General features: G+C 49.2%; 1 protein-coding gene and 1 gene segment (V, D, J or C); both read left to right on the forward strand.

The window, feature by feature from the left end:
- The first annotated feature begins 588 nt into the window (after window positions 1-588).
- LOC103227060 (serine protease 2) lies at window positions 589-4,363 on the forward strand. Its single transcript, XM_073009447.1, has 5 exons — window positions 589-802; window positions 1,828-1,987; window positions 3,045-3,298; window positions 3,718-3,854; window positions 4,159-4,363. The coding sequence occupies exons 1-5, from the start codon at window positions 619-621 to the stop codon at window positions 4,309-4,311; spliced, it is 888 nt and encodes a 295-aa protein (XP_072865548.1). The 5' UTR covers window positions 589-618; the 3' UTR covers window positions 4,312-4,363.
- A 7,116-nt stretch (window positions 4,364-11,479) lies between these two features.
- LOC103227068 (T cell receptor beta constant 1-like) lies at window positions 11,480-21,862 on the forward strand. The segment is given in 6 exon segments: window positions 11,480-11,530; window positions 16,796-17,039; window positions 20,181-20,567; window positions 21,006-21,023; window positions 21,183-21,289; window positions 21,616-21,862. Coding segments are annotated over 6 exon segments (828 nt in total).
- Window positions 21,863-22,649: the final 787 nt, after the last annotated feature.

The raw sequence follows: 22,649 nt of genomic DNA on the forward strand, positions 1-22,649 counted from the left end.
AGACAGACAAATGTCTTCACATTGAAGAAGGGGAGGAATGCGCCACTGGTTTTCCATCCTCCAGATGCACTAAGCTCCTAACTAACCTGTGCCCCCTTCTTCGTTGAAACACTTCCCATCCTTAAGCCTTGGTAGGAAGGAGAGCCATCTGGAAGCCCAGAATCCTATGGAATGCTGAGTCTCCCTTCTTCTTACCCCTTAGTGTTGGAATTCTCTTTCCCCAAAGCCTTGGATTTGACCTTCCCGCACACTGACTGGAGAGAAGCATCTTCATATTCACAGAATGAGCCTTAAATAAGACTTTTCTCCTATCATGGCAGCCCCAAGACACAGAAAAGCCAAGCTTGTTACCAACGCTTGCCTTTCCTTAAGTACATTAAATACATTCCCAATAGTTAAAAGGATTTCTAAACAGCCAGGTCATTCTCCTTCCTTCTAACCCTCATTTCCTCAGCCTAAGAAAGCCCAGCTGTGTGATCCAGGGCTTCGCTTTCCCTGTCTTCCCCATCCCAGCATTCTTCCAGGAAATAGCCGGTCTCCCTCTCTGCTCTCAGATGACAAGTTTCCTTATTACCTCTGAATCACAAACCCACAGAGTGGCCAAACATAGCCGAGCTGATGCAAGACCCTGGGAAGGGGAAAGCTGCAGGTGTGTTTGTGCTGGGAGGAGCAGTGACCCTCACCTCACAGACACTTCCTCTCCCAATCCTCGGGAGGTATAAAGACGGGTCCTCCACCACCAGTCAGGCACATTCTACCACCATGAATCCACTCCTGATCCTTACCTTTGTGGGAGTTGCTGGTGAGTTTCATGCCCTGCCTCAGACCCCAACCACCCCTTTCCTGGCAGACGCATGCCCTGCCATTCTTGCCACCTCTCCTCTTTCGACTGTGCTCTGATGTTCTATTTCCTCCATCTGGCATCTCTACTTCCCATCCTCCTTGGGCTTTTTTTAAGCTTCACCTGTTTCACCTTCTCCCTGATTTCACTCCCAGAACTGTCATTCATCCATATACGAGCTGTGGTTGGAGATGCTGGGAAAGGAGACCAGTGGGGGCTGGCCCACAAAATGAAGCAGCAGGCTTCAGGCTTGGCTCCCACAGCACCAGAATACCTCCACTGTAGCTGCTCTTAACCTCGAATGCACCTGGGGAGGTGGAAAAATACTCGTGCCAGAGACTCAACTCTAGAAATTCTCACTTCATTTGTCTGGGGTGCAGCCTGTGTTCTGGGCTTTTAAGCTTCCCAGGTGATTTTTAACATTTCTAAGCATGCAGCCAAGGTTAAGAATTGCTGTTCTTTTGGCCAATAATAACGTCTACATTTGTTCTGCCGAAGTGAGCCAGGGGCTGCCCTCAACTCTGCCCTCACTACACAGATCTGAGCTGAGGGGGAAGCTGGTCATGGCCAGGTCTACACAGCCAGGGGTTTTCCTAGCTTGGCTAAAGTATCCTGACCATCCAGGGCTTAAACGGCCAGGTAGAGTACACAGGTGGTGAATGAAAGAGGGAAGCACTCAGTGGGTGAGACAGACACATCCCAACTCCTACCCCACTGAAAGCATTGTGAGGACATTCCTTGTGACCTCAGCCTGGTGACCCAGGAGAGGTCTGAGCCCCCACCGGGTACCTAGCTATGTGCCCTGCAGACACAGAGACTTGGGAGCCACATCCAGTGATGCTCACCAGGAGTGGCAGCGCTCCCTCCCTTGCCTAGCCTCACTGTGCTTGTTAACGATTTCCAATTAGCAGAAAGCAATCGCAGGCTGGGAGCACCACCCTTAACATGCTACTGACTTGCCTTCTCCCTTCCCATCTCCACTCCAGTTGCTGCCCCCATTGACGATGATGACAAGATTGTTGGGGGCTACACCTGTGAGGAGAATTCTGTCCCCTACCAGGTGTCTCTGAATTCTGGCTACCACTTCTGTGGTGGTTCCCTCATCAGCAAACAGTGGGTGGTGTCAGCAGCTCACTGCTACAAGACGTAAGTGTGGGGTCCCTGATGGCAAAGCTCCCAGCCAGGTTGCCTGGGAGAACTTGGCTTCAGCCCACGGAAGTACTGAGGTTTGGTAAGATGGAGGGGAGAGGTGGTGGAGAAGAAAACTTGTTGGCAGCAGCTGACTCCGCAGAGCAGAGAGTGAACACAAGACAGGAACCTCTCACACCCAGGCAAATCCATGAAACAGCAAGGATTGTGGTCATAAAAGTAGGCAGGGATGATCTTGAGGTGGTTAGAGCTAGTGAGAAAAGCAGGCAAGTACCTTTTGCTGGTTAGCTATACATTAAAGCCACCTAAGAAAGAGTTTTTAAAAATACTGATGCCTGTGTCCTATCCCAGGGCAATTAACTCAAAATTTTCAGGAAGAGGGTGTGAATATCAGTGAGTATTTAACACTCTACATCTGGTAACTGTAGAGTATATAGACAGAGCTGAGAACCGCTGCCTACACCAAGAACTTTCAAACCTGAGTATGCACCAGAACCACCTGCAGGCTTGTTAAGGCACAAATCACTGGGTCCCATCCCCAAGGTTCTGATCAGTAGGTGGGGGTAAGGCCCAAGGATTTACATTTCTAACAAGTTCCCAGGAGATGCTAATGCTATGGCTACCCTTGGATTAGATTACACAGAAGGGTGGTGCTCACCAGGCCAAGAAAGAGGGAGGAACAGGCACTGTGCACAGTTAGCAAAGACCTGGGGTGAAGAATGCTGGGAAAACTACAAGGAGCTCCATGTGCCCACAGTGCTAGTGACTGTGGAGATTGTGGGAAAGAGACTGGGAAGGCTGGTTGAGGAGCAGCCTCCGGTGGGATCCCTTTGACTCTTCCCAACCCCACTACCACCAACCTCTGAAGCAGAAAGGTCCTGGGTCTCACACCTGCACTGACCCACATCCCTCTACTGCCCATGTGATATGGCCACACAGCCCACCCGATCCCTCCAGAGCTGTCATGAGCAGGGAGCTTAAGGACCCTGGGGAAGGTGGGACGGGTGCCCTGGCTGTGAGAGAAGGTCTTCACCATGCCTTCCCTGTCCATCAGCCGCATCCAGGTGAGACTGGGAGAGCACAACATAGAAGTCCTGGAGGGGACTGAGCAGTTCATCAATGCAGCCAAGATCATCCGCCACCCCAGTTACAACTCGAGGACTCTGGACAATGACATCCTGCTGATCAAGCTCTCCTCACCTGCCGTCATCAATGCCCGCGTGTCCACCATCTCTCTGCCCACCGCCCCTCCAGCTGCTGGCGCCGAGGCCCTCATCTCTGGCTGGGGCAACACTCTAAGCTCTGGCGGTGAGTGGCACCCTTTGTCCTTCTACTTCCCTTCATCCTCACAATTTCCAGAATAAACCATGCCCCTTAACTTAAAACCTCTGGCCTCCAGGCTTAAGACATATTTCTCATGTCCATTACACACAAGCTCTGGACTGGACATCAGAGAGATGCAAAGTCTCCAAAACCTAGCTTCTAAAATCAAAAGACAGGACAAATGGAGAACTTGTTATAATCACGTCTTGGGACGGGTTGAACAATGATCATTCTGGGAACTAAAAGCCAGAGTCCCCTGCCAGGACTTATGTTTTGGAGTTCTTTCCAGGAGCAGTGTTCCTCTTCAATGTTCCATCCTAGATTATTTTCTCCTTGGGTCTTGGGTCAGAAATGTAGCCTGACCCACATTTCTACTTTCTTTGATCGCCTCCTGATCCTCACAGCTGACTACCCAGATGAGTTGCAGTGCCTGGAAGCGCCTGTGCTGTCCCAGGCTGCGTGTGAAGCCTCCTACCCTGGAAGGATTACCAGCAACATGTTCTGTGTGGGCTTCCTTGAGGGAGGCAAGGATTCCTGCCAGGTGATTTGAACAGCCCTTCCCATGCTGAGGCTCCCACTGATACCCAGACCCCACCCGGGAAAAATATTTGAACTCCCAGTGTGGCGGGGCTGAGGAGGCTCCCTGCAGTGCCCCCATGGAGATGTGAGAACAGTTCCCTTAGGCGGCCTATTGTCTGCTTATGAAGAACAGAGAATGGGCCACTGTGAGAAGGACATGGAGCCACAGCGCTGGCTGGAAAGGGGTCTTTTAAGGTTCAGAGTAAATGTAGCTATTTTCTTCCTCTATCTCTCTCTTCATACAACTTCTCCCTTCTTCTCCCCAGGGTGACTCTGGTGGCCCTGTGGTCTCCAATGGACAGCTCCAAGGAATTGTCTCCTGGGGCTATGGCTGTGCCCAGAAGAACAGGCCTGGAGTCTACACCAAGGTCTACAACTATGTGGACTGGATTAAGGACACCATAGCTGCCAACAGCTAAAGCCCCCAGTCCCTCTGCAATCTCTGTACCAATAAAATGACCCTGCTCTCACTGTGTCTGTGCCTGTGCCTGCTGCCTCACACTCCTTCACACTGGAAAGCAACCTCCAATCTCAGGCCAGACAGGGCTGTCCCCCTTAAATGTAAGCAGAGCCCCCAGCTCCCAAAATGTGTTCCATGTTACACTAGATTAGCACATATAAAGAGATGGAATCCAAAAATAAGAAGAACCTTGGGAGAAAGGGGGACGCTGTTCCAGATAAAAGTGAGTTTCAGAACGGTGATCTTTGGCGGGCGGCATTGATTTTTATTTGGGTTCTCACACTGGTTGGAGCTACTCTGCCTTCAGAACAATCACAGCACAGAAAATGTGTCAGCATTTTTGAAGGAGCCCAAAAAATCTGACCAGTTGAATCTTATTGCTAACATACAACAATAATGACAAATGCCGTTGGTGATGGTGTGACTCTCCCAGGAATGTGTTGGCACCAAGCCCTCCCTTCTCATTCACCTGGAAAATCAGACTCAAGCAAGTCTCCCTGGACCCCTAACTCTTCCCTCAATTCCCTAGTTCCATCTCTGTGAACAGCTAGAGAGATGTCCCACCTACCATAGCGGGAGCCAGACTGCGACTTGGGAATCAAGCCCAGCTCTGCACGCTTTATTTTCATCTTCTTTGCCTTTGGGGTAGGACACCACAGTGAGTCCCACAGCTACCACCAGCTCCCCACTACGACCAGGGAAAGAAACTGGAGAGGGTCAGGATTCACCCATTTGGTCAATTAACTGAGGAAGGATTCATTTTCATAAAACTTGCTCGCCTTTGAGACACTTCAAGGGAGTTATTTGGGACTCCTTAAAAAAGATGTAAGGAAAGACACCTGAGGGCTGTGACACCATCCAGCCATTCTGGCCACATGTTGGCTGACTTGCACCCACTGGACACAGCAGAGGGAGGCAGGCTCTGTGGCACCTGTGGTACCGGCCAAAGCCTCCTCCTGGCAATTCTGAGAGGGCCCATGTTGGGGCTGTAGCTCATCCACTCAAGCTTGTGACTGAAGATCCAAGCAAGTTTCTCTTTGAAATTCCACCTTCACCTTCTGTCCCAAGTGGTTGTGGACACCCCTGGGAGCTGGTACCAAGGGCCAGGAGCAGCCAAGGGAGACAGACAAGTTCAGAGCACATTTCCTGTTACAGGGAACACAGCACAGGCCTCCAATGCATTTTTAGTAGAGACAGGGTTTCGCCATGTTGGCCAGGCTGGTTTTGAACTCCTGACCTCAAGTGATCCAAAGTGCTGGGATTACAGGTGTGAGCTACCGCTCCTGACCCAGGCTCCATTTTTAAAAAATAATTTCAACTTTTATTTTAGATTCAGGGGCTACATGTTCAGGTTTGTTACATGGGTATATTCTGTGATGCTGAGGTTTGGGGCACAAATGATCTCATCACTCAGGCAGTGAGCATAGTACCCCATAGGTAGTTTTTCAGCCCTTTCCACCTTCCTTCTCTCTTCCCTCGACCAGTTGTATTGTCTACTGTTCCCATCTTTATATCCATGTGCCAATGCTCAGCTCCCACTTAAACATGAGAACATGATATTTGGTTTTCCATTCCTATGTTAATTTGCTTAGGATTATGGTCTCCAGCTCCATCTATGTTGTTGCAAAGGACATGTTTTCATTCTTTTCTTGGCTGTATAATATTCCATGGTGTATATGTACCACATTTCCTTTATCCAGTCTACCTCTGATGGACACCTAGGTTCATTCCATGACTTTGCTACTGAGAATAGTGCTGTGATGGACATGTAAGAGCATGTGTCTTTTTGGCAGACCAATTATATTCCTTTGGGTAAATGCCCAGTAAAGGAATTGCTGGGTGGAATCATAGTTCTGATTTAAATGGTTTCAGGAATCTCCAAACTGCTTTCTGCATTAATTTTTCCATGAACTAATTTATACTCCGGCCAACAGTGTACAAGCGTTCCCTTTCCTCTGCAGCCTCACCAGCATCTTCTATTTTTTTGACATTTTAATAATAGCCACTCTGCAGCCAAGCTTTTGAATGCCAATGCGGGGAAAAGCCACAAACATCTCTTTTCCCAAAGAGAATTCTTGCCTGAACACTGGTAGAATTCTTGTTTTCATTTGTCTTTCATTGTTTATTTTTCAAAGAAAAACCAAAGGTAAAGTACTATGACATTCCACACCTGAACCAGTTTGTAGCCCCCAGAGCCTGCTGGGAAGGGGCCGGTAAAGCATTCATTGATCTTGTCACCTGGAATTTGAGAGATCAAGAAGCCCCATAGCAACCGACCATACAACTGCCCATCAGCACCCATCCTTGCATGAGATTAGCTCAATTCTGGCTCTGCAGACACTGGCAGCCACAGGTCACAAATCCTGGGCCTCTGTGGGCTTCCCTCATCACCCAGGGCCACAATGGGCTGCCTGCCCTAGACAGAGACACAGCAACATTCTCTTAAACTGAAATGAAGCTTAAATCCACTTCACCAATAATCCTCTGAGGGCACAGTCCCTGCCTCCTTCCTCGGGGATTTTAAAACACACATCTCTCTGACTCAACAGGTAGGTGAGTCTGACTTTAAAGCGGGGGAAATCGGGATGAAATGGGGTATCAGGAATGGATCCCAAGTGCTTTTGTGTGGGGACAGGCATCCACATCCCGAACTGTACCTGGAGATGGAGAAAAATGCAGGAGAGGAGAAGAGAAAAAAGGGGGGACAAAATGGCTAAAAGTCATTGAAAGCTTCTCTTTTGGTTCTTTCCGGCCCTGGTTGCTTTGCCAAGGTCTTGGGTGCAGACAGGGCCGTCTCTGGCTGGGAGCTGCTGCTCTAGGGGTTGGGAGAGTCCTGTTCATCCACAGTGCTCAGCAGCAGAGACTGGGGGCCGTGGCAGGTGCGGATGCCCAGACTCTCAAGCTTGTTCCTTGCAGGACTGGCAGGGGCCTTCCTCCTTATCACCAGGAGACTGCACAGGTCAACTGTCATGGACGTCCAGGGGGCCATCCAGAGCATCACTGATGAGCATGTTGAATGCTTTGGGGCCATCGTCATGTTGGCCCCAGTTGTACACATGGTATCTTCTCTTTGCTTGGGGGGAAGGGGGTAGGGAGGGGAGGGGATACTGTCATGCTCAGAGCTATAATCATTCAGCGGCTTCTCTGTATATTCTAAATCCTTGCACAGGAAGGCTCCTCAGTCCAGCTCCCCAAGGCTGGCCACAGAGACACTGGGGCTCCATTCCCAGGTCTTTGGTGGCTGCTGGGTCAGCTGGTGTCAGAGGCCCCAGGGTCAACAATGCGTGGGGGTCTCGTGCTGCTTCTGCTGGACCCAGACTAGGGGCTGCTCTGTGCCCCCTGGGAGTCCCAGGGGCACTGCCACCTTAAGGGCTACATGCAATAACCGGAAGTCACTCTATGGGGAAGAATTGGAGGTCGGGAAACCACTCCCTCATGACAAGGTAGTAAATACTTTGGCACAAAACTGAAGATAAAATGGCAGTGCTGAGTAATCCTAGGCTTCCTACAGGTGATGGGGTTGATTTCTTGTTGCCACTGCCTGACCTGAAGGCAGCGCTTGGCTCAGCAGTGGCAGCAGACGAAGCAGCAGCTCAGGAGGATGATGATGGTGGTCCACACCAGCCAGAGCCACAGCAGTGTCTTGTGTCACAGGTGTAGCTTGGATTGTTGGTACCACACAGGCTTATCCCGCAGGGGTTCACCCCTGGCTGACAGGGGCCGGGCAGCACCTGGAGGACCAGGAACACCACCCACCCCCACCACACACACACCACCCGGAGCGTCTCCTCTGCAAGCCCCTCCTGCTCCTGCTCCTCCATCAGAGCACTCCTTCTCCTTCTTCCTCTCCTCCTCTACCCTCCACAACAGTGGTCTTAAAGAGGTTTCTTGACCTTGGCACTTCTGTGGGCTCCCAATGTGCTGATGTGTGACACGCTGGCATGCTTGGCAAGACCTCACTGCCACCTTTGACTACACAGGGTCCTCTCTGTACCCAGAGCAAACATATGCAAAGAAACCCCAGCACTGACTGCCTCAGCTTCCTCGGAGGCCCCTCTCCACATGTGCTCCTGCTAACCCAGTCTGTACTCCCCACAAGCCGATGTCCTGCTTGGAGATGATCCTGCTGGCCCTGTTGCCCAACAACTGACTCGTGTGTCTGGAGGGGAGAAGATAAATCCCTGGGTCTCCATCCCTCGTGCTTTTGAGAAGTCTGCCTTTTATTCCTCCACAGAATAATACCAACTTGTTTACACTATTCCTATGTATAGACATTTTCCCATTTAGTTTTCTCTCCCCTCCAGAGTTATTAATCCAGCGGTACAGATAAGAAAACAGGTTCAAAGAGGCTTATTAGTTTACCCACGTCCCACGCCCAGCAGATGGTAGGTCTGGGGTTGACTTCTCATTTGCCTAGCTTCAAAGCCCACGCTCTCTGTGCCCCACCTCACATCCCGCTACGACTGTGGTCTGAGGCGATGACAAGTCCGTCAGCGCTGACCTCTGATGTTTCTCCAGTCCCCCATCACTATCACCCATTCCCTGCCTCCCTGCACCTCCTAAGGGGCTCCTCCCAATTGTCCCCTTCCATGCAGCAACATGACTGCTCTCAGAGAGCTCCTGGTTATGGCCTTGCTCCCTAGCCTCCCACCGTGAACAAACTAGAATCCAAGCTCCCTAGGGAAATTAGGGTTCTCCTGGCACAACCCCTGCCCCCTCTCCCAGTCTCAGGCCTCTTCACTGCTCTCCTCCCCTGTTCCCTCCCCTCCTCAGAAGCCCTGGTGGCCCATCCAATAAGCCATGTGCCTCCGGCCTCTGTCTTTGGACACTATGGCACCCTCAGACTGGAAGCCCTTCCCAACCTCCCCTTCATCCTTTTCAGAAAAGTCTTCCTGATTCTTCCTTGTCCCCACCTCCCTTGGGTCTGGCCTGCTGGCCCTCCCTCGGGTCTGAGGCAGGCGTCCTTCTCCTGTCTCTGCTTGCCTCTGTCCTAGTCCTGCTCAGGTGCTTAGGTGCTCAGGTACAATAGATGTGTCCATCCTGGCAATCGACTGTGTGCTCCTTGAGCAGGTACATCTTATCTTACATATCCCGATATCTCCAGTGATTAAGCAAAGCCTGGGATGTAATAAGCACCCAGTGAGTGGAGGAATAAACATGGAGTGGAGGGAAATGTGCTGAGAAAAGAAAGACCCTTCCAGAAGAATGGTTCTCCGAGTGTGGTCCCTAAGCCAGCAACACCAAAATCACCTGGGAATTTAGGAGAAACACAAAAGCTAGGCCTTACCCCAGACCCACCGAGTCAGATCTCCTGGGACAGGGCCCAACAAATGGCATTTTTTTTAAAATTTGAGATAGGGTCTTGCTCTTTCGCCCAGACTGAAGTGCAATGGCATGATCACTGCTCACTGCAGCCTTGACCTCCCAAACTCAAGTGATCCTCCCACCTCAGCCTTGCAAGTAGCTAGGACCACAGGCACACACCACAAACCCAGCTAATATTATTATTACTTGTAGAGATGGTGATCTCATATGTTGCTCAGGCTGGTCTCAAACTCCTAGGCTAAAGTGATCTGCCTGCTCCTCGGCCTCCTATGCTGGGATTACAGGCGTGAGCCACCACACCCAGACAGCAAACTGCATTTTAACTTATCTTCCAGGTCTTCTGATGCCTGCTGAAAACCTGAGATTGGATATGGTAAAGACATCCTGAGGCCAGTATTGAAACTGCCATTGCAAAATTGTAACTGAGACAGTGAAAGAGATCTGACCCAAACAACTCCATCTTGGTTTTCTTTTTTGTTGTTGTTGTTGGTTTTTTTTTTTTTTTTTTAGCTGGAGTCTCAACCTGTTGCCAGGCTGGAGTGCAGTGGCTTGATCTCGGCTCACTGCAACCTCTACCTCCCAGGTTCAAGTGATTCCCCTCCCTCAGCCTCCCCAGTAGCTGGAACTACAGGTGTGCACCACCAGGCCTGGCTAATTTTTTTTTATTTTAGTACAGATGGGGTTTCACCATGTTGGCCAGGCTGGTCTCAAACTCCTGACCTCATGATCCACCTTCCTCTGCCCGCCAAAGTACTGGGATTATGGCCGTGACGACCGCGCCCGGCCTCCATCTTGCTTTTAACGTCTAAGGTGTCCTTATTCCTTCCCCAGCATAGGCTGAACTAACTTTGGGAAGAACTTAGTTTCTAGTTTGAAACAAAGATGATAACAGTCCTTTCCCACAACAAACCTCCTTTTTGCCTAGAGACTAGACTGTCTTTATAGGACTAACAAATTTGCCAAAAAATTAGAAATTATGGTTTAGGAGTCATGTAGCTGGAGCCTGCAAGATTCCAAAACTCCCTAAATTGCTCCTGGGGATAACATCACTATTGTAAAACCTAAGATCAGGGCTTGAGATATTTTGCAGCCCCTGCACTCAATGGATCAGCTGGCACCACCCAGATGGATAAACTAGCTCATCTGGTCTTGTGGCCCCCACTCAGGAACTGACTCAGCACAAGAAAACAGCTGGGATTTCATCTCCAACCCAATCTATCAGCACTCCCGACTCTGCTTTCCCCTCCGCCCACCAAATTATCCTCTAAAACTTGGATCCTTGAATTCCTGGGAAGACGGCAAGATTTGATTCAAGTAATTATAAAACTCCAGTCTCCCACACAGCCTGCTCTGCATGAATTACTCTTTCTCTATGGCAATTCCCCTGTCTTGATAAATCGGCCCTGTCTACATAGTAGGCAAGGTGAACCTATTGGGCAGTTACAGTATCTCTCTGAAAACAACAGGCACTAACCTTTTTTTTTGAGACAGAGTCTGGCTCTGTCGCCAGGCTGGAGTGCGATGATGCGATCTCGGCTCACTGCAATCTCCGCCTCTCGGGTTCAAGCGTTTCTCTTGCCTCAGCCTCCCAAGTAGCTGGGATTATAGGCACGCGCCACCACGCCCCGCTAATTTTTTGTATTTTTAGTAGAGACAGGTTTTCACCATGTTAGCCAGGCTGGTCTCAAACTCCTGACCTCAGGTGATGCACCCGCCTCGGCCTCCCAAAGTGCTGGGATTACAGACGTGAGCCACCACTCCAGGCTTCAGTCACTAACATTTTTACTGATTCTTCTGTCACCATGATTAACCCCGACACTCACTATCACGTGCAATTCTCACAACCCTACGAGGTAGGTATTATTTTTCCCAGCTTACAGATAATGACACAGAGTTTAAGAGGTTTATCCACGCTACAGGGCTGCTGGGAGCCCGGCAGTCTGGCCACAGAAGGTCGGCTTCACGGAGGGGCAGGGTTTGGCGGTATCCCTTGAATTTAAGGAGTCTTGGGGGCGCAGTGCTTCTTCATCATTGGGCAACTCATTTTAGCCTCTTGGGGTTTCAGTTTCTCAACTGAGAACAAGGAATTTAGGTTGAAATGAACACGCTACAAAGCTTTCAAGAATTGCACATGTAGAATGTTCTTTGCGTGTCTCCCAGTCTCCCACCTGCCCCCGACACAGAGGTGCAGGAGTAACCCTGCTTTCTTCCGCGTCCTCGCCCCACCACGCGCTGCGCATTCTTCTCGCCCCCTCAAGTGGCGGAGCTCAGAGTGCAGTTACTTAGGTCTCAAAAATAAGGAAAGGCTGCCCCCTGCTGCCCACATGGATGAATGACCCCCAACCTGATACCTGCCTAACTGATTTTACAGGCTTTTATGGAAAAAACGCTCCATGTGCGCTTGGGCATACCGTCCAGAGAGGCAAAACTGGGACAAACGCCATCGGAATTTTAAAAAGCCATGATGCCAAGACAGAGTGGTATTATTATTTATAAGGCCAGTCCGGAGGAGGGCCCCCACTAGGTGATTAAAAGATGCTAACTTGGAGGATGAATTATTGATAAGTAAAAGAGGTGAGTAAGACAGGAAAACATGCAGAAATAGATCAAAATAAACTGTGTCTTTCAATTAGGAAAGGTACTGGGAAGAGGCTTTGACACATTCCAATGGATGAAAGCAATCAACTGGTTTTTTTTTTGTTTTTTTGTTTTTTTTTTTGACAGAGTCTCGCTGTGTCGCCCAGGTGCTGGAGTGCAGGGGTGCAGTCTCAGCTCACTGCAACCTCCGCCTCCCAGATTCAAACGATTCTCCTGCCTCAGCCTCCCAAGTAGCTGGGATTACAGGTGCGTGCCACCACGCCCAGCTAATTTTTTGTATTTTTAATAGAGACGGGGTTTCACTGTGTTAGCCAGGATTGTCTCGAACTCCCAACTTCATGATTCGCCCACCTCGGCCTCCCAAAGTGCTGAGATTACAGGTGTGAGCCACCGCGCCGGCTGCAATCAACCTTTTATGCAGGTTTTTGGTAGCATGTTGCGAGGTCCATCACTATTCATGCCCTGGATATACCATCTCCTCTTTTTCTTTCTTCCCTAAGTTCTAAGGGCCATGCCCTGGCACCAAACTTATGGCACTCCTAGACTGCCGTCTGATGTTCACCACGGCTTACCTCTGCCCTGTTCTAGTCAGGGGACAAGCTGTGGGTCCCAAGCCTGGCATTGTAACAGAAACACCCAGGGTAATTTTCTGTTTGGTTGTTTATTTAAATAAATAAATAAGTAAACTCAGTTTTGGAGATTTTTACTCAATAGGTCATGAACACTACTCAGAAATCTGCATTTTTCACAGTTGTCCAAGTATTTAAGTCCCCACTGAGCAAATTTAGGACAAGGAAACAACTTCTTACATAAATTCTACATGACTTCATACATACCTTCATACATAAATTCTACATGACTTCATACATACATTTCTTTGGCAAAAAAAAAAAAAAAAAGACTTTGTAAATTAAACAAGTAGGTTTTTAAAGTGGCATATTTTATGTAAAGCCAAATTTTCTTGTTTTTTAAAATAGTTAAGTTTGACTTTCAATAGACAATAGAGCTATATGACCCTGAAATGGAAACAACACAGTAACGTTGACGCAGGGAAATGTAACTTTTACTTCCACTTTGTTTCTGTCTACTCCATTCATTCTTTTCTTTTTTTTTTTTTTTTTTTTTTTTGATAGAGTCTCACTGTGTCACCCAGGCTGGAGTGCAGTAGTATGATCTTGGCTCACTGCAACCTCCGCCTCCTGGGTTCAAGTGATTCTCCTACCTCAGCAGCCTCTGAAGTAGCTGGGATTACTGGCACCCACCACAACACCCAGCTAATTTTCTTTTTTTTTTTTTTTTTGTACTTTCAGTTTGCCGTGTTGGTCAGGTTGGTCTCGAACTCCCGGCCTCAGGTGATCTGCCTGCTTTGGCCTTCCAAGGTGCTGGGATTATAAGGGTGAGCCACCGTGCCCGGCCTACTTCACTCATTCTTAATAGGTCATCACTCTTGTCAGTTTCTGTTGTATCTTTATAGTGTTTCTGTACACAAAATCAAGTAAATACAAAAGTATAATTCTTTTTTTCCCCCCTCTGTTAGACAAAGGTGGCATCTGGTTATGCTATTCTGCAACTTTCTCTTTTCCGGTTAATAATATATCTTGGAGAATTTTTCCATAACAATATAAAATATTGCCATTCTTTTTTAGCATTGAATATTACTCCACTGTGTGACCATATCACGGTTTATCCAGTCCCTCACTGATGGGCATATAATTCAATTTTGTCAGTCAAATTAGTGAAAAGTGTATTTTGATGAAGTTTTTTTATTTTTATTTTACATTTCTTATTGTGATTTTTTTTTTCCCCTGATAGTTATGTACTGTTTGTATTTATTTTTCTCTGAACAATTTACTCTTTGCCCATTTTTATCGGGCTGCTGGGTTATTTTCTTATTGATTTTTAGGAGCTTACCGTATGTTGAGGAGATTAGCCCTGATGGTGAGAACTGGGAATATTTTTCCCAAATTGTCATGTTATTTTGATTCTGTTTATATTTTACCATGCAAGTGTGTCATCATTATGTAGTTAAGCTTGTCTTTTTTTTTCTGGATTTTAACTCAGAGCTTCAAACCCTCCAAGTGACACACAGCCTCGGGGTGGGGCCAGCGTAGTGACGGGGGCTGTGGCTTCCCTACAGGGAGGTGCCCCAACCTGGTGGCAGCTTGAAGAGGGGTGGGTACTGGAGAAGACCAGCCCCTTAGCCAAACAGCCTTACAAAGACACCCAGCTCTGAGGACCTCAAAACATCCTGAGAACAGTGCCCGGAGGCGAGAAGGAAGCCCCCGGCCTGGTCCATACCCCGCCACCAACTTGCACAACGGGGAGTGATGTCATCCACCCTCCACTCCCCTCAAAGGAGCAGCTGCTTTGGTGGTTTCTCCCAGGCTCTGGCGGCGGACCCATGGGAGGGGCTTTTTATACAAAGCTGTAACATTGTGGGGACAGGGGGGCCACAATGATTCAACTCTATGGGAAACCTTTACAAAAACCTCTCTGGCGGTCCCAACTCCCAGAGTCCCTCTTCTTTCTTCCTGGGTCACAGGTCTTAATGCAATCTGGTTCAGAATGCCTCTGCCTCACTCCTGATCACATGTCACACCAAGACCATGGACAAGGACAGACCCAGATGAGAATTGAAGCTTCCCAAGCAGAGAGAGCTCAGACATAAGAAGAATGCCTCAGGAACCTCTCAAGTGGAGGACTCAGGGAGGGTCCTGATCCCCACAAAATTGAGACAGTCGGGTGGAAGGTTCATTGGAGGTGACCAGCTCTCCAGAGGATTTGGGAAGAAGTCAGGGCTGTCTATAGATGGAGTCATAGGTTCTGGGCCTTGCCGTCCTCTGCAGGCCACGCCCTTTCCCTTTCAATGGACCCTCAGAGAGGGAGCATGAATGGGGTGTCCTTTGAGAAAGGGACCTAGGACCCTGTGGATGGACTCTCACTCTCCATGGTCCTAAAAAGCAAAAGTCAAAGTGTTCTTCTGTGCAATACCCATACAGCACAGGAGGAGATTTCTTAGCTCACTGTCCTCCACCCTAGCCAGGACCCTCTCCCCACTCTATGCCTTGAATGTGATTTTCACCTTGACCCCTGTCACTGTGTGAACACTGAAGCTTTCTTTGGACAAGGCACCAGACTCACAGTTGTAGGTAAGACATTTTTCAGGTACTTTTGCAGATCCGTCATAGGGAAAAGTGGGTCCACTTTTCCTTTTAGAGTGGCTGTATTCTTATGTGCTAACTATGACTACACCTTCGGTTCAGGGACCAAGTTAACCGTTGTAGGTAAGGCTGGGGGTCTCTAGGAGGGGTGCGATGAGGGAGGACTCTGTCCTGGGAAATGTCAAAGAGAACGGAGATCCCAGCTCCTGGGGCCAGATTAAGGGAGACGTCATCTCATGTCCCAGGAGTGAGTTCAGAGGAGGCTCCCTGTAAGGGCAAATCCACCCAGGCTTCCCAGAGGCTCTGAGCAGAGTCAGAGCTGAGCCCAGGCTGATGGGGCAGAAAAGGGAAGGAGAGGGTGCCTCTCCTCATAGTGCCCTGAGACAGGGGAGGCCAGAGAGCCCGGTGGGTAATTAATGAGTCACAACACCTCTCCATCCATCTGCTTCACTAACAGAGGTTCTCTGTAGAATCTTCGTATGTTCTTGTGCTGGATTTTATAGGAGGCCACTCTGTGTCTCTTTTTGTCACCTGCCCGGGTCTTGAGCAAGCTCTAGAAGGGAACATAGAGTGCTGGAAGCAGAGCTGGTGTCTCTGTAAGGGAAGAGTTCCATGAACTCCCAGCCTCTGCCTGAATCCCAGCTGTGCTCAGCAGAGGCTGGGAGGTTTTGAAGCGGCCCTCGGAGGCTGTGTTCTGGAAACACCGTATATTTTGGAGAGGGAAGTCGGCTCACTGTTGTAGGTGAGTAAGTCATGACCGGACAGCTGGGAACTTGCAAAAAGGGGTTGGAATCCAGACAGAGCCTTGTCTCTAGTGCTTAGGTTAAAGTGTATTTTTATTAGGAAGACTTATGAGGGAGATGAGGAGGGGATAGCCTCCCTCTCCACTATTTTGTAGACTGCCTGTGCCACGTTATGTTCCCCTACTGAGAGATGGGTAGACTCAGCTTGGAAGGGGTCACCTTGAGCATCTCCTGTCTCCTTGAAGGGTGCCAGTCATGGCCATGACAGATAAAGGAGCCTCTGACCTTACCACCACGGTCCTGCCATTTCTCTCCCTCACACAGAAAGGAGAAGGTCACAGAAGAGGGAACTTGGGGGATCACATGGGGCCTCATGGGTCTGCTGACCACTGCGTTTCCGATTGTGCCATTGTCTACCCCTCTACCTAGCAGGGTTAAAAGTCTACTAGGGAACAGGAGAGGACCTGGCAGGTGGACTTGGGGAGGCAGGAGTGGAAGGCAGCAGGTGGCGGTTTTCCTCCCAGTCTTTAATGTTGTGCAACTAATGAAAAACTGTTTTTTGGCAGTGGAACCCAGCTCTCTGTCTTGGGTATGTAAAAGGCTTCTTTTGGGATAGTGTATCATAAGGTTGGAGTTCCAGGAGGACCCCTTGGGGAGGGCAGACACTGAGAACACAGCCAAGAAAAGCTCAGAAAATGTGGGTCAGTGGAGTGTGTGGTGGGGCCCCAGGAGTTCTGTGTGGGAGCAGCTTCTGGAAGGAAGGGCCCGCACCAGCTCCTCTGGGGTTTGCCACACTCATGATGCACTGTGTAGCAATCAGCCCCAGTATTTTGGAGATGGCACTCGACTCTCCGTCCTAGGTAAGTTGCAGAACCAGGGTGGTAGGGCCATTGACCCCTAGAGGCACAGTTCTCTGCTTCTCCTTCCAGCACTGGTGAGGAGGATTGAGTGAAATTTCTTACCCTGTGGAGCTCCACAGAGCTGTGCCTGCCTTCCCTTTTGGTGTGTCTTGGCTGACTCCTCTATTTCTCTTCTCTAAGTCTTCAGTCCATAATCTGCCTCCTCACTCCCTTCTCGGCTCATCCTCCCTCTTATGTGCATGACTCTGCCTCCTAAGCCTCTTCCTCTTGCGCCTCATGTCGCACAGTATGCTTAGACCTTTTTCCTAACAGAATCCCTTTAGTCCAGAGCCGTGAATCCAGGCAGAGAAAGGCAGCCATCCTGCTGTCAGGGAGCTAAGACTTGCCCTCTGGCTGGAGATCTCCAGGTGGGTTTTATCTAAGCCTCTGCAGCTGTGCTCCTATAATTCGCCCCTCCACTTTGGGAACGGGACCAGGCTCACTGTGACAGGTATGGGGGCTCCACTCTTGACTCGGGGGTGCCTGGGTTTGACCGCAATGATCTGTTGCTGGGAAGGGAATTGGATGTAAGAATGGAGGTCAGGGTCATCCCTTCCTACCTGGAGTGCTGTGCCCTCTCCTCCCTTCCCTGGAACTCTTCCAGCTTGTTGCTCTGCTGTGTTGGCTGCAGCTCCTCAGCTGTAGAGCTCCTTGCTTAGTCTTCAGGGCTGTGTGTTTTTTCACTCTTCTTTTCATTGTTTTCTGGGACTCTTCTCATCTCTACTTTCTTAGTGGATATATTGTTTTACTTTCCCTTTTTTAAATTGCATCTTCTCTTTTTTATCTTCCTATTCTAACTCCAGTTCTGCATTGTTGACTCCATTTGGTGACTAGCTCTGTCTTCTGTCTTAAGATTCTCCCCACTGCCAGCCTCCAGCACAGAACTCTGCTCATGCCTTCATCTTCCTCCTTCTTTCTCTACTAGTCTTAGAAGATACATCTATGTCTTCCTGAGGTAGTTTAAAGGTTCATGAGCCAGGGGGGACCAGGCTGGGGAGACGAGTGGTTTCAGGGCTGCTCTTGAAGCCTGAGGGCAGAAGTCCCTGTCACAGCACTGGGCGAGATGCAGGGAGTCTCTGAGGTGCCCTGTGCTTGGCAGATGTTTGGGAGATAGATCTAAAGAGAGTGTTACAACTGGAAACTGACATTATCTTAGCAACAGATAAGGTATAAAGAAGACAAAATGGGTAGGAGACTATTTTATTTTTTTCTGAGATGGTGTCTAGCTCTGTTGCCCAGGCTGAAGTGCAGTGGTACGACCTCGGCTCACTGCAACCTCCACCTCCTGAGTTGGAGTGATTCTTCTGCCTTGGCCTCCCAAGTAGCTGGGATTACAGGTGCCTGTCACCACGCCCAGCTACTTTTTGCATTTTTAGTAGAGATGGGGTTTCACTGTGTTAGCCAGGCTGGTGTCGAACTCCTGACCTCATTATCCGCCTGCCTTGGCCTCCCAAAGTGCTGATATTATAAACGTGAGCCACCGCACCCAGCCGAGACTTCATTTTCTTAAGCCTCAGAATTTATGCTGGAATAATAGCGTAAAGGCCCCACCAGGAAGCCCTAGTACAGCCTTCCCCATGCTGGGGAGGAAGCAGACAGGCAGTGGAGCAGGGTTGGGATGGGATGAGGTCTAGGATGGAGACACAGGCAAGGATGGAGGAATGGGATGCACAGGGTCTACCGAAGGTTAGGGGCTTGGGCAGACATTCACGTAGGTGGGGACACACACCAGGGAGTTGAGTGGAAAGTACAAATCACCAGATTCAAAGGCCTGGGTTCAGGGGGCTGTGGTGGGGGAGGTGTGCAATTTGAAAAGCAACTTAAGCTGCCTCCTTCTCTCTAAGACATAGAAACAGAAGGGACTAACTTATATGAAAATCCTTTGTAAAGGATTCCGTAAAGGATTCAACTTGTGACAATCCTTTTCATTCCTGTTGTTTATCATCACTGGGTCACAGGGTTTGCCTTTTTCCAAACCTGCATCTCAATTTTCCCATCAAAAACATTTCCCAAATTTGGATAAAGAACCCCTATCTAGACTTGCCACATTTCTGCACCAAAAGCTCACGCTCGTGGTTGGCACAGAGCCAAGCAAAGGGCACGGTAAATTGTGGTCTCTTCCACTCCTCATGTGTCTTCAGATGAGATCATTCATTCCAATGATCCCAGAAATTCTTTTTCTCCTCTGTCAAGCATGTGAAAGGGTCCAGAGCTCTGCAGTGTGAGCCTTCTACTGAAATGGCCCTTGGACTTTGTGGTTCATTCATACTCAATGGTCTAGCTTGCACTACTTTTGAAAATGCAAAGCTTAGCTGTGGATGGATTCCAATCCTGGCCAGGCAGGGTTGCTGGACACTCTGAGAGAAGAAAGGGTTAATCCCATGGCCATCAGCTTCCATGGGATTTCAGCCATCCTGGACAAGCTACCACACCCTCCTGTGCCCCAGGGGAGGAGGAAATGTGGACCATCCCGTCAGATATTGACGAGGTTTGGCTCTTTAAAGAGGGTTACATGCAAGAAAAGAAAATTTTTTAAAAAGGTGCTGGGCAGGTGGGGGAGTCCGATGTAATGGAAAAGTGTCTTTTCTAGAAAAGAAAAGCTAATTCTAATATGTATTACTATCCCATGAGACAAATAAATACATCTTGATTTTAAAAAGGAAAATTATAATTAGAAAAAATCGATTTAGTTATTGTAATTATGCCACTAATGAGAGTCTCCTACCTCAAGTTTCAGGATTACATAGCCATGCACCAAGTAAGGCTTTGAAGAATAAAGCTACACAGATAAATTATTTGGATAGATGATCAGACAAACCTCAGTAAAAACAGCCAAAACAATCAGGATATAATGTGACCATAGGAAGCTGGGGAGACAGTAGGCAATGTGCATCCATGGGCCAGCATAGAAAGAAGGGGCAAAGTGGAGAGAGAGCAACAAACCCTAGGATGGTGACCCCAGAACAATGAGGGCCTAGAATGACATAATTGTGCTTCATTATGGCCCATTCCCAGCCCTCTCTCTCCCACACACACGGAGCCCCTACCAGGACCAGATAGCTCTCAGAGCAACCCTGGTTCCAACCCCTCTTCCCTTTCCAGAGGACCTGAAAAAGGTGTTCCCACCCAAGGTCACTGTGTTTGAGCCATCAGAAGCAGAGATCTCCCACACCCAAAAGGCCACGCTGGTGTGCCTGGCCACAGGCTTCTACCCCGACCATGTGGAGCTGAGCTGGTGGGTGAACGGGAAAGAGGTGCACAGTGGGGTCAGCACGGACCCACAGCCCCTCAAGGAGCAGCCAGCCCTCAACGACTCCAGATACTGCCTGAGCAGCCGCCTGAGGGTCTCGGCCACCTTCTGGCACAACCCCCGCAACCACTTCCGCTGCCAAGTCCAGTTCTATGGGCTCTCAGAGGATGACGAGTGGACCGAGGACAGGGACAAGCCCATCACCCAAAAGATCAGCGCCGAGGCCTGGGGTAGAGCAGGTGAGTGGGGCCTGGGGAGATGCCTGGAGGAGATTAGGTGAGACCGGCTACCAGGGAAAATGGAAAGATCCAGGTAGAGGACAAGACCAGATCCAAAAAGAAAGGAACCAGCACGCACCATGAAGGAGAACTGGGCACCTGTAGTTCATTCTGCCAGATTCTCAGCCCAACAGAGCCAAGCAACTGGGTCCCCTTTCTATGTGACCTGTGTATCTCTCATCTGAGTGGTATCCCCCAGCCCCCTCAGTGCTGCCACATGCCATGGATTGCAAGGACATTGTGGCTGACATTGACACGGCAGAGGAAAGGAGGTGCTGGGCTGTCAGAGGAAGCTGGTCTGGGCCTGGGAGTCTGTGCCAACTGCAAATCTGACTTTACTTTTCATTGCCTATGAAAATGAGGTCTCTCATTTATTTTCCTCTTCCTGCTTTCTTTCAGACTGTGGCTTCACCTCGGGTAAGTAAGCCCTTCCTTTTCCTCCCCCTCTCTCATGGTTCTTGATCTAGAACCAAGGCATGAAGAACTCACAGACACCGGAGGGTGGAGGGTGGAGGGTGGGAGAGACCAGAGCTACCTGTGCACAGGTACCCACCTGTCCTTCCTCCCTGCCAACAGTGTCCTACCAGCAAGGGGTCCTGTCTGCCACCATCCTCTATGAGATCCTGCTGGGGAAGGCCACCCTGTATGCTGTGCTGGTCAGTGCCCTCGTGTTGATGGCCATGGTAAGCAGTAGGGCAGGATGGGGCTAGCAGGCTGGAGGTGACACATTGACACCAAGCAACTCAGACCCAGAAGTATAGAGTCTCTGCCAGGATTGTAGCTGGGCAGTAGGGAGGGAAGAGGTTTCATTCAGGTGCCTCAGAAGATAGCTTGCACCTCTGTAGGATCACAGTGGAAGGGTCATGCTGGGAAGAAGCTGGAGTCACCTGAAAACTCAATGGATGTTGTGATGAGCCTTACTATTTGTAAGGTCAACGGACCCTACTACTTCCTCTCAATCCTCACAACTCCTGGCTCTTAATAACCCCCAAAGCTTTCTCTTCTGCAGGTCAAGAGGAAGGATTTCTGAAGGCAGCCCTGGAAGTGGAATTAGGAGCTTCTAATCCGTCGTGATTTCAATATACATTCTTCTTTTGCCAGTGCTTCTGAAGAGCTGCTCTCACCTCTCTACATCCCAATAGATTCCCCCTATGTGCATGCACACCTGCACACTCACGGCTGAAATCTCCCTAACCCAGGGGCACCTTAGCATTCCTAAGTGACTAAGCCAATAAAAATGTTCTGATCTGGCCTGACTCTGAGTTGTGAATGTCTGGATAGTTCCTTGGCTGTCTCTGAACTCCCTGTGACTCTCCCCATTCAGTCAGGATAGAAACAAGAGGTACTCAAGTAAAATGCAGACTCTTCACATAAGAAGAGTAAGGGGCCCACCTTGAGATCAATAGCAGAGGTTAATTCAATGTGAAAGGCAGTGATGGGAGCTGAAGAGGTTACTCCTAGAACAGTCTAGGAAGACACAGACGTTGAGTATAGGAATTTTCTATATCCAACTATACTGTTCTGCCCAGAAAAGACGTGTTCAGAGGAAGAGCCAACCTATACAGGTGTGTTCACCCTCCAGCTGGCTACATCCCCATGACTAACAAAGCTGGGTTCCATATGCATCACCCACCTTCCTCACAGCTATCTTACTGAGCACTCCATTCATCCTCATTGGTTCACCAAGTTGATTTCCCAGCTCTGAAGAAGAGATGCTCTGACTTGGAAACTTATTTTCAATGGAAGATGTGTCCTCCAGTTTCACTTACCAATCTGTTTATAAATTTTTCTCTAGTTAATTAAACCAGTGTGAAAATGTCCCCTGATCATTCCCGGAAGGATAGAAAATAAAGTTATCTAAAACTGGGAATCAGCCCCTCCCTACTTTTAGAATTCCCTCAAAAGCTCTCCATTGTCTCACTGTCACCATGGCGATGGAGTCCCAAATCCTAAAGGTGGCACAGAAGACCTGATGATTATCCCCGTCTCCTTCCACACTCTCCTCACTTCTCTCATCCCTGAAGCCCCTGAGCTTCTTCTTTC

Source organism: Chlorocebus sabaeus, chromosome 21 (assembly GCF_047675955.1).
Source record: "Chlorocebus sabaeus isolate Y175 chromosome 21, mChlSab1.0.hap1, whole genome shotgun sequence".
Classification (NCBI taxonomy): domain Eukaryota; kingdom Metazoa; phylum Chordata; class Mammalia; order Primates; family Cercopithecidae; genus Chlorocebus; species Chlorocebus sabaeus.

Coding starts and splice junctions, on each gene's coding strand:
- LOC103227060 (XM_073009447.1), top strand. CDS start 619: ATGCAAGACCCTGGGAAGGGGAAAGCTGCAGGTGTGTTTGTGCTGGGA. Junction 803..1,827: donor TACCTTTGTGGGAGTTGCTG/GTGAGTTTCATG, acceptor TCTCCACTCCAG/TTGCTGCCCCCATTGACGAT. Junction 3,855..4,158: donor GAGGCAAGGATTCCTGCCAG/GTGATTTGAACA, acceptor TCTTCTCCCCAG/GGTGACTCTGGTGGCCCTGT.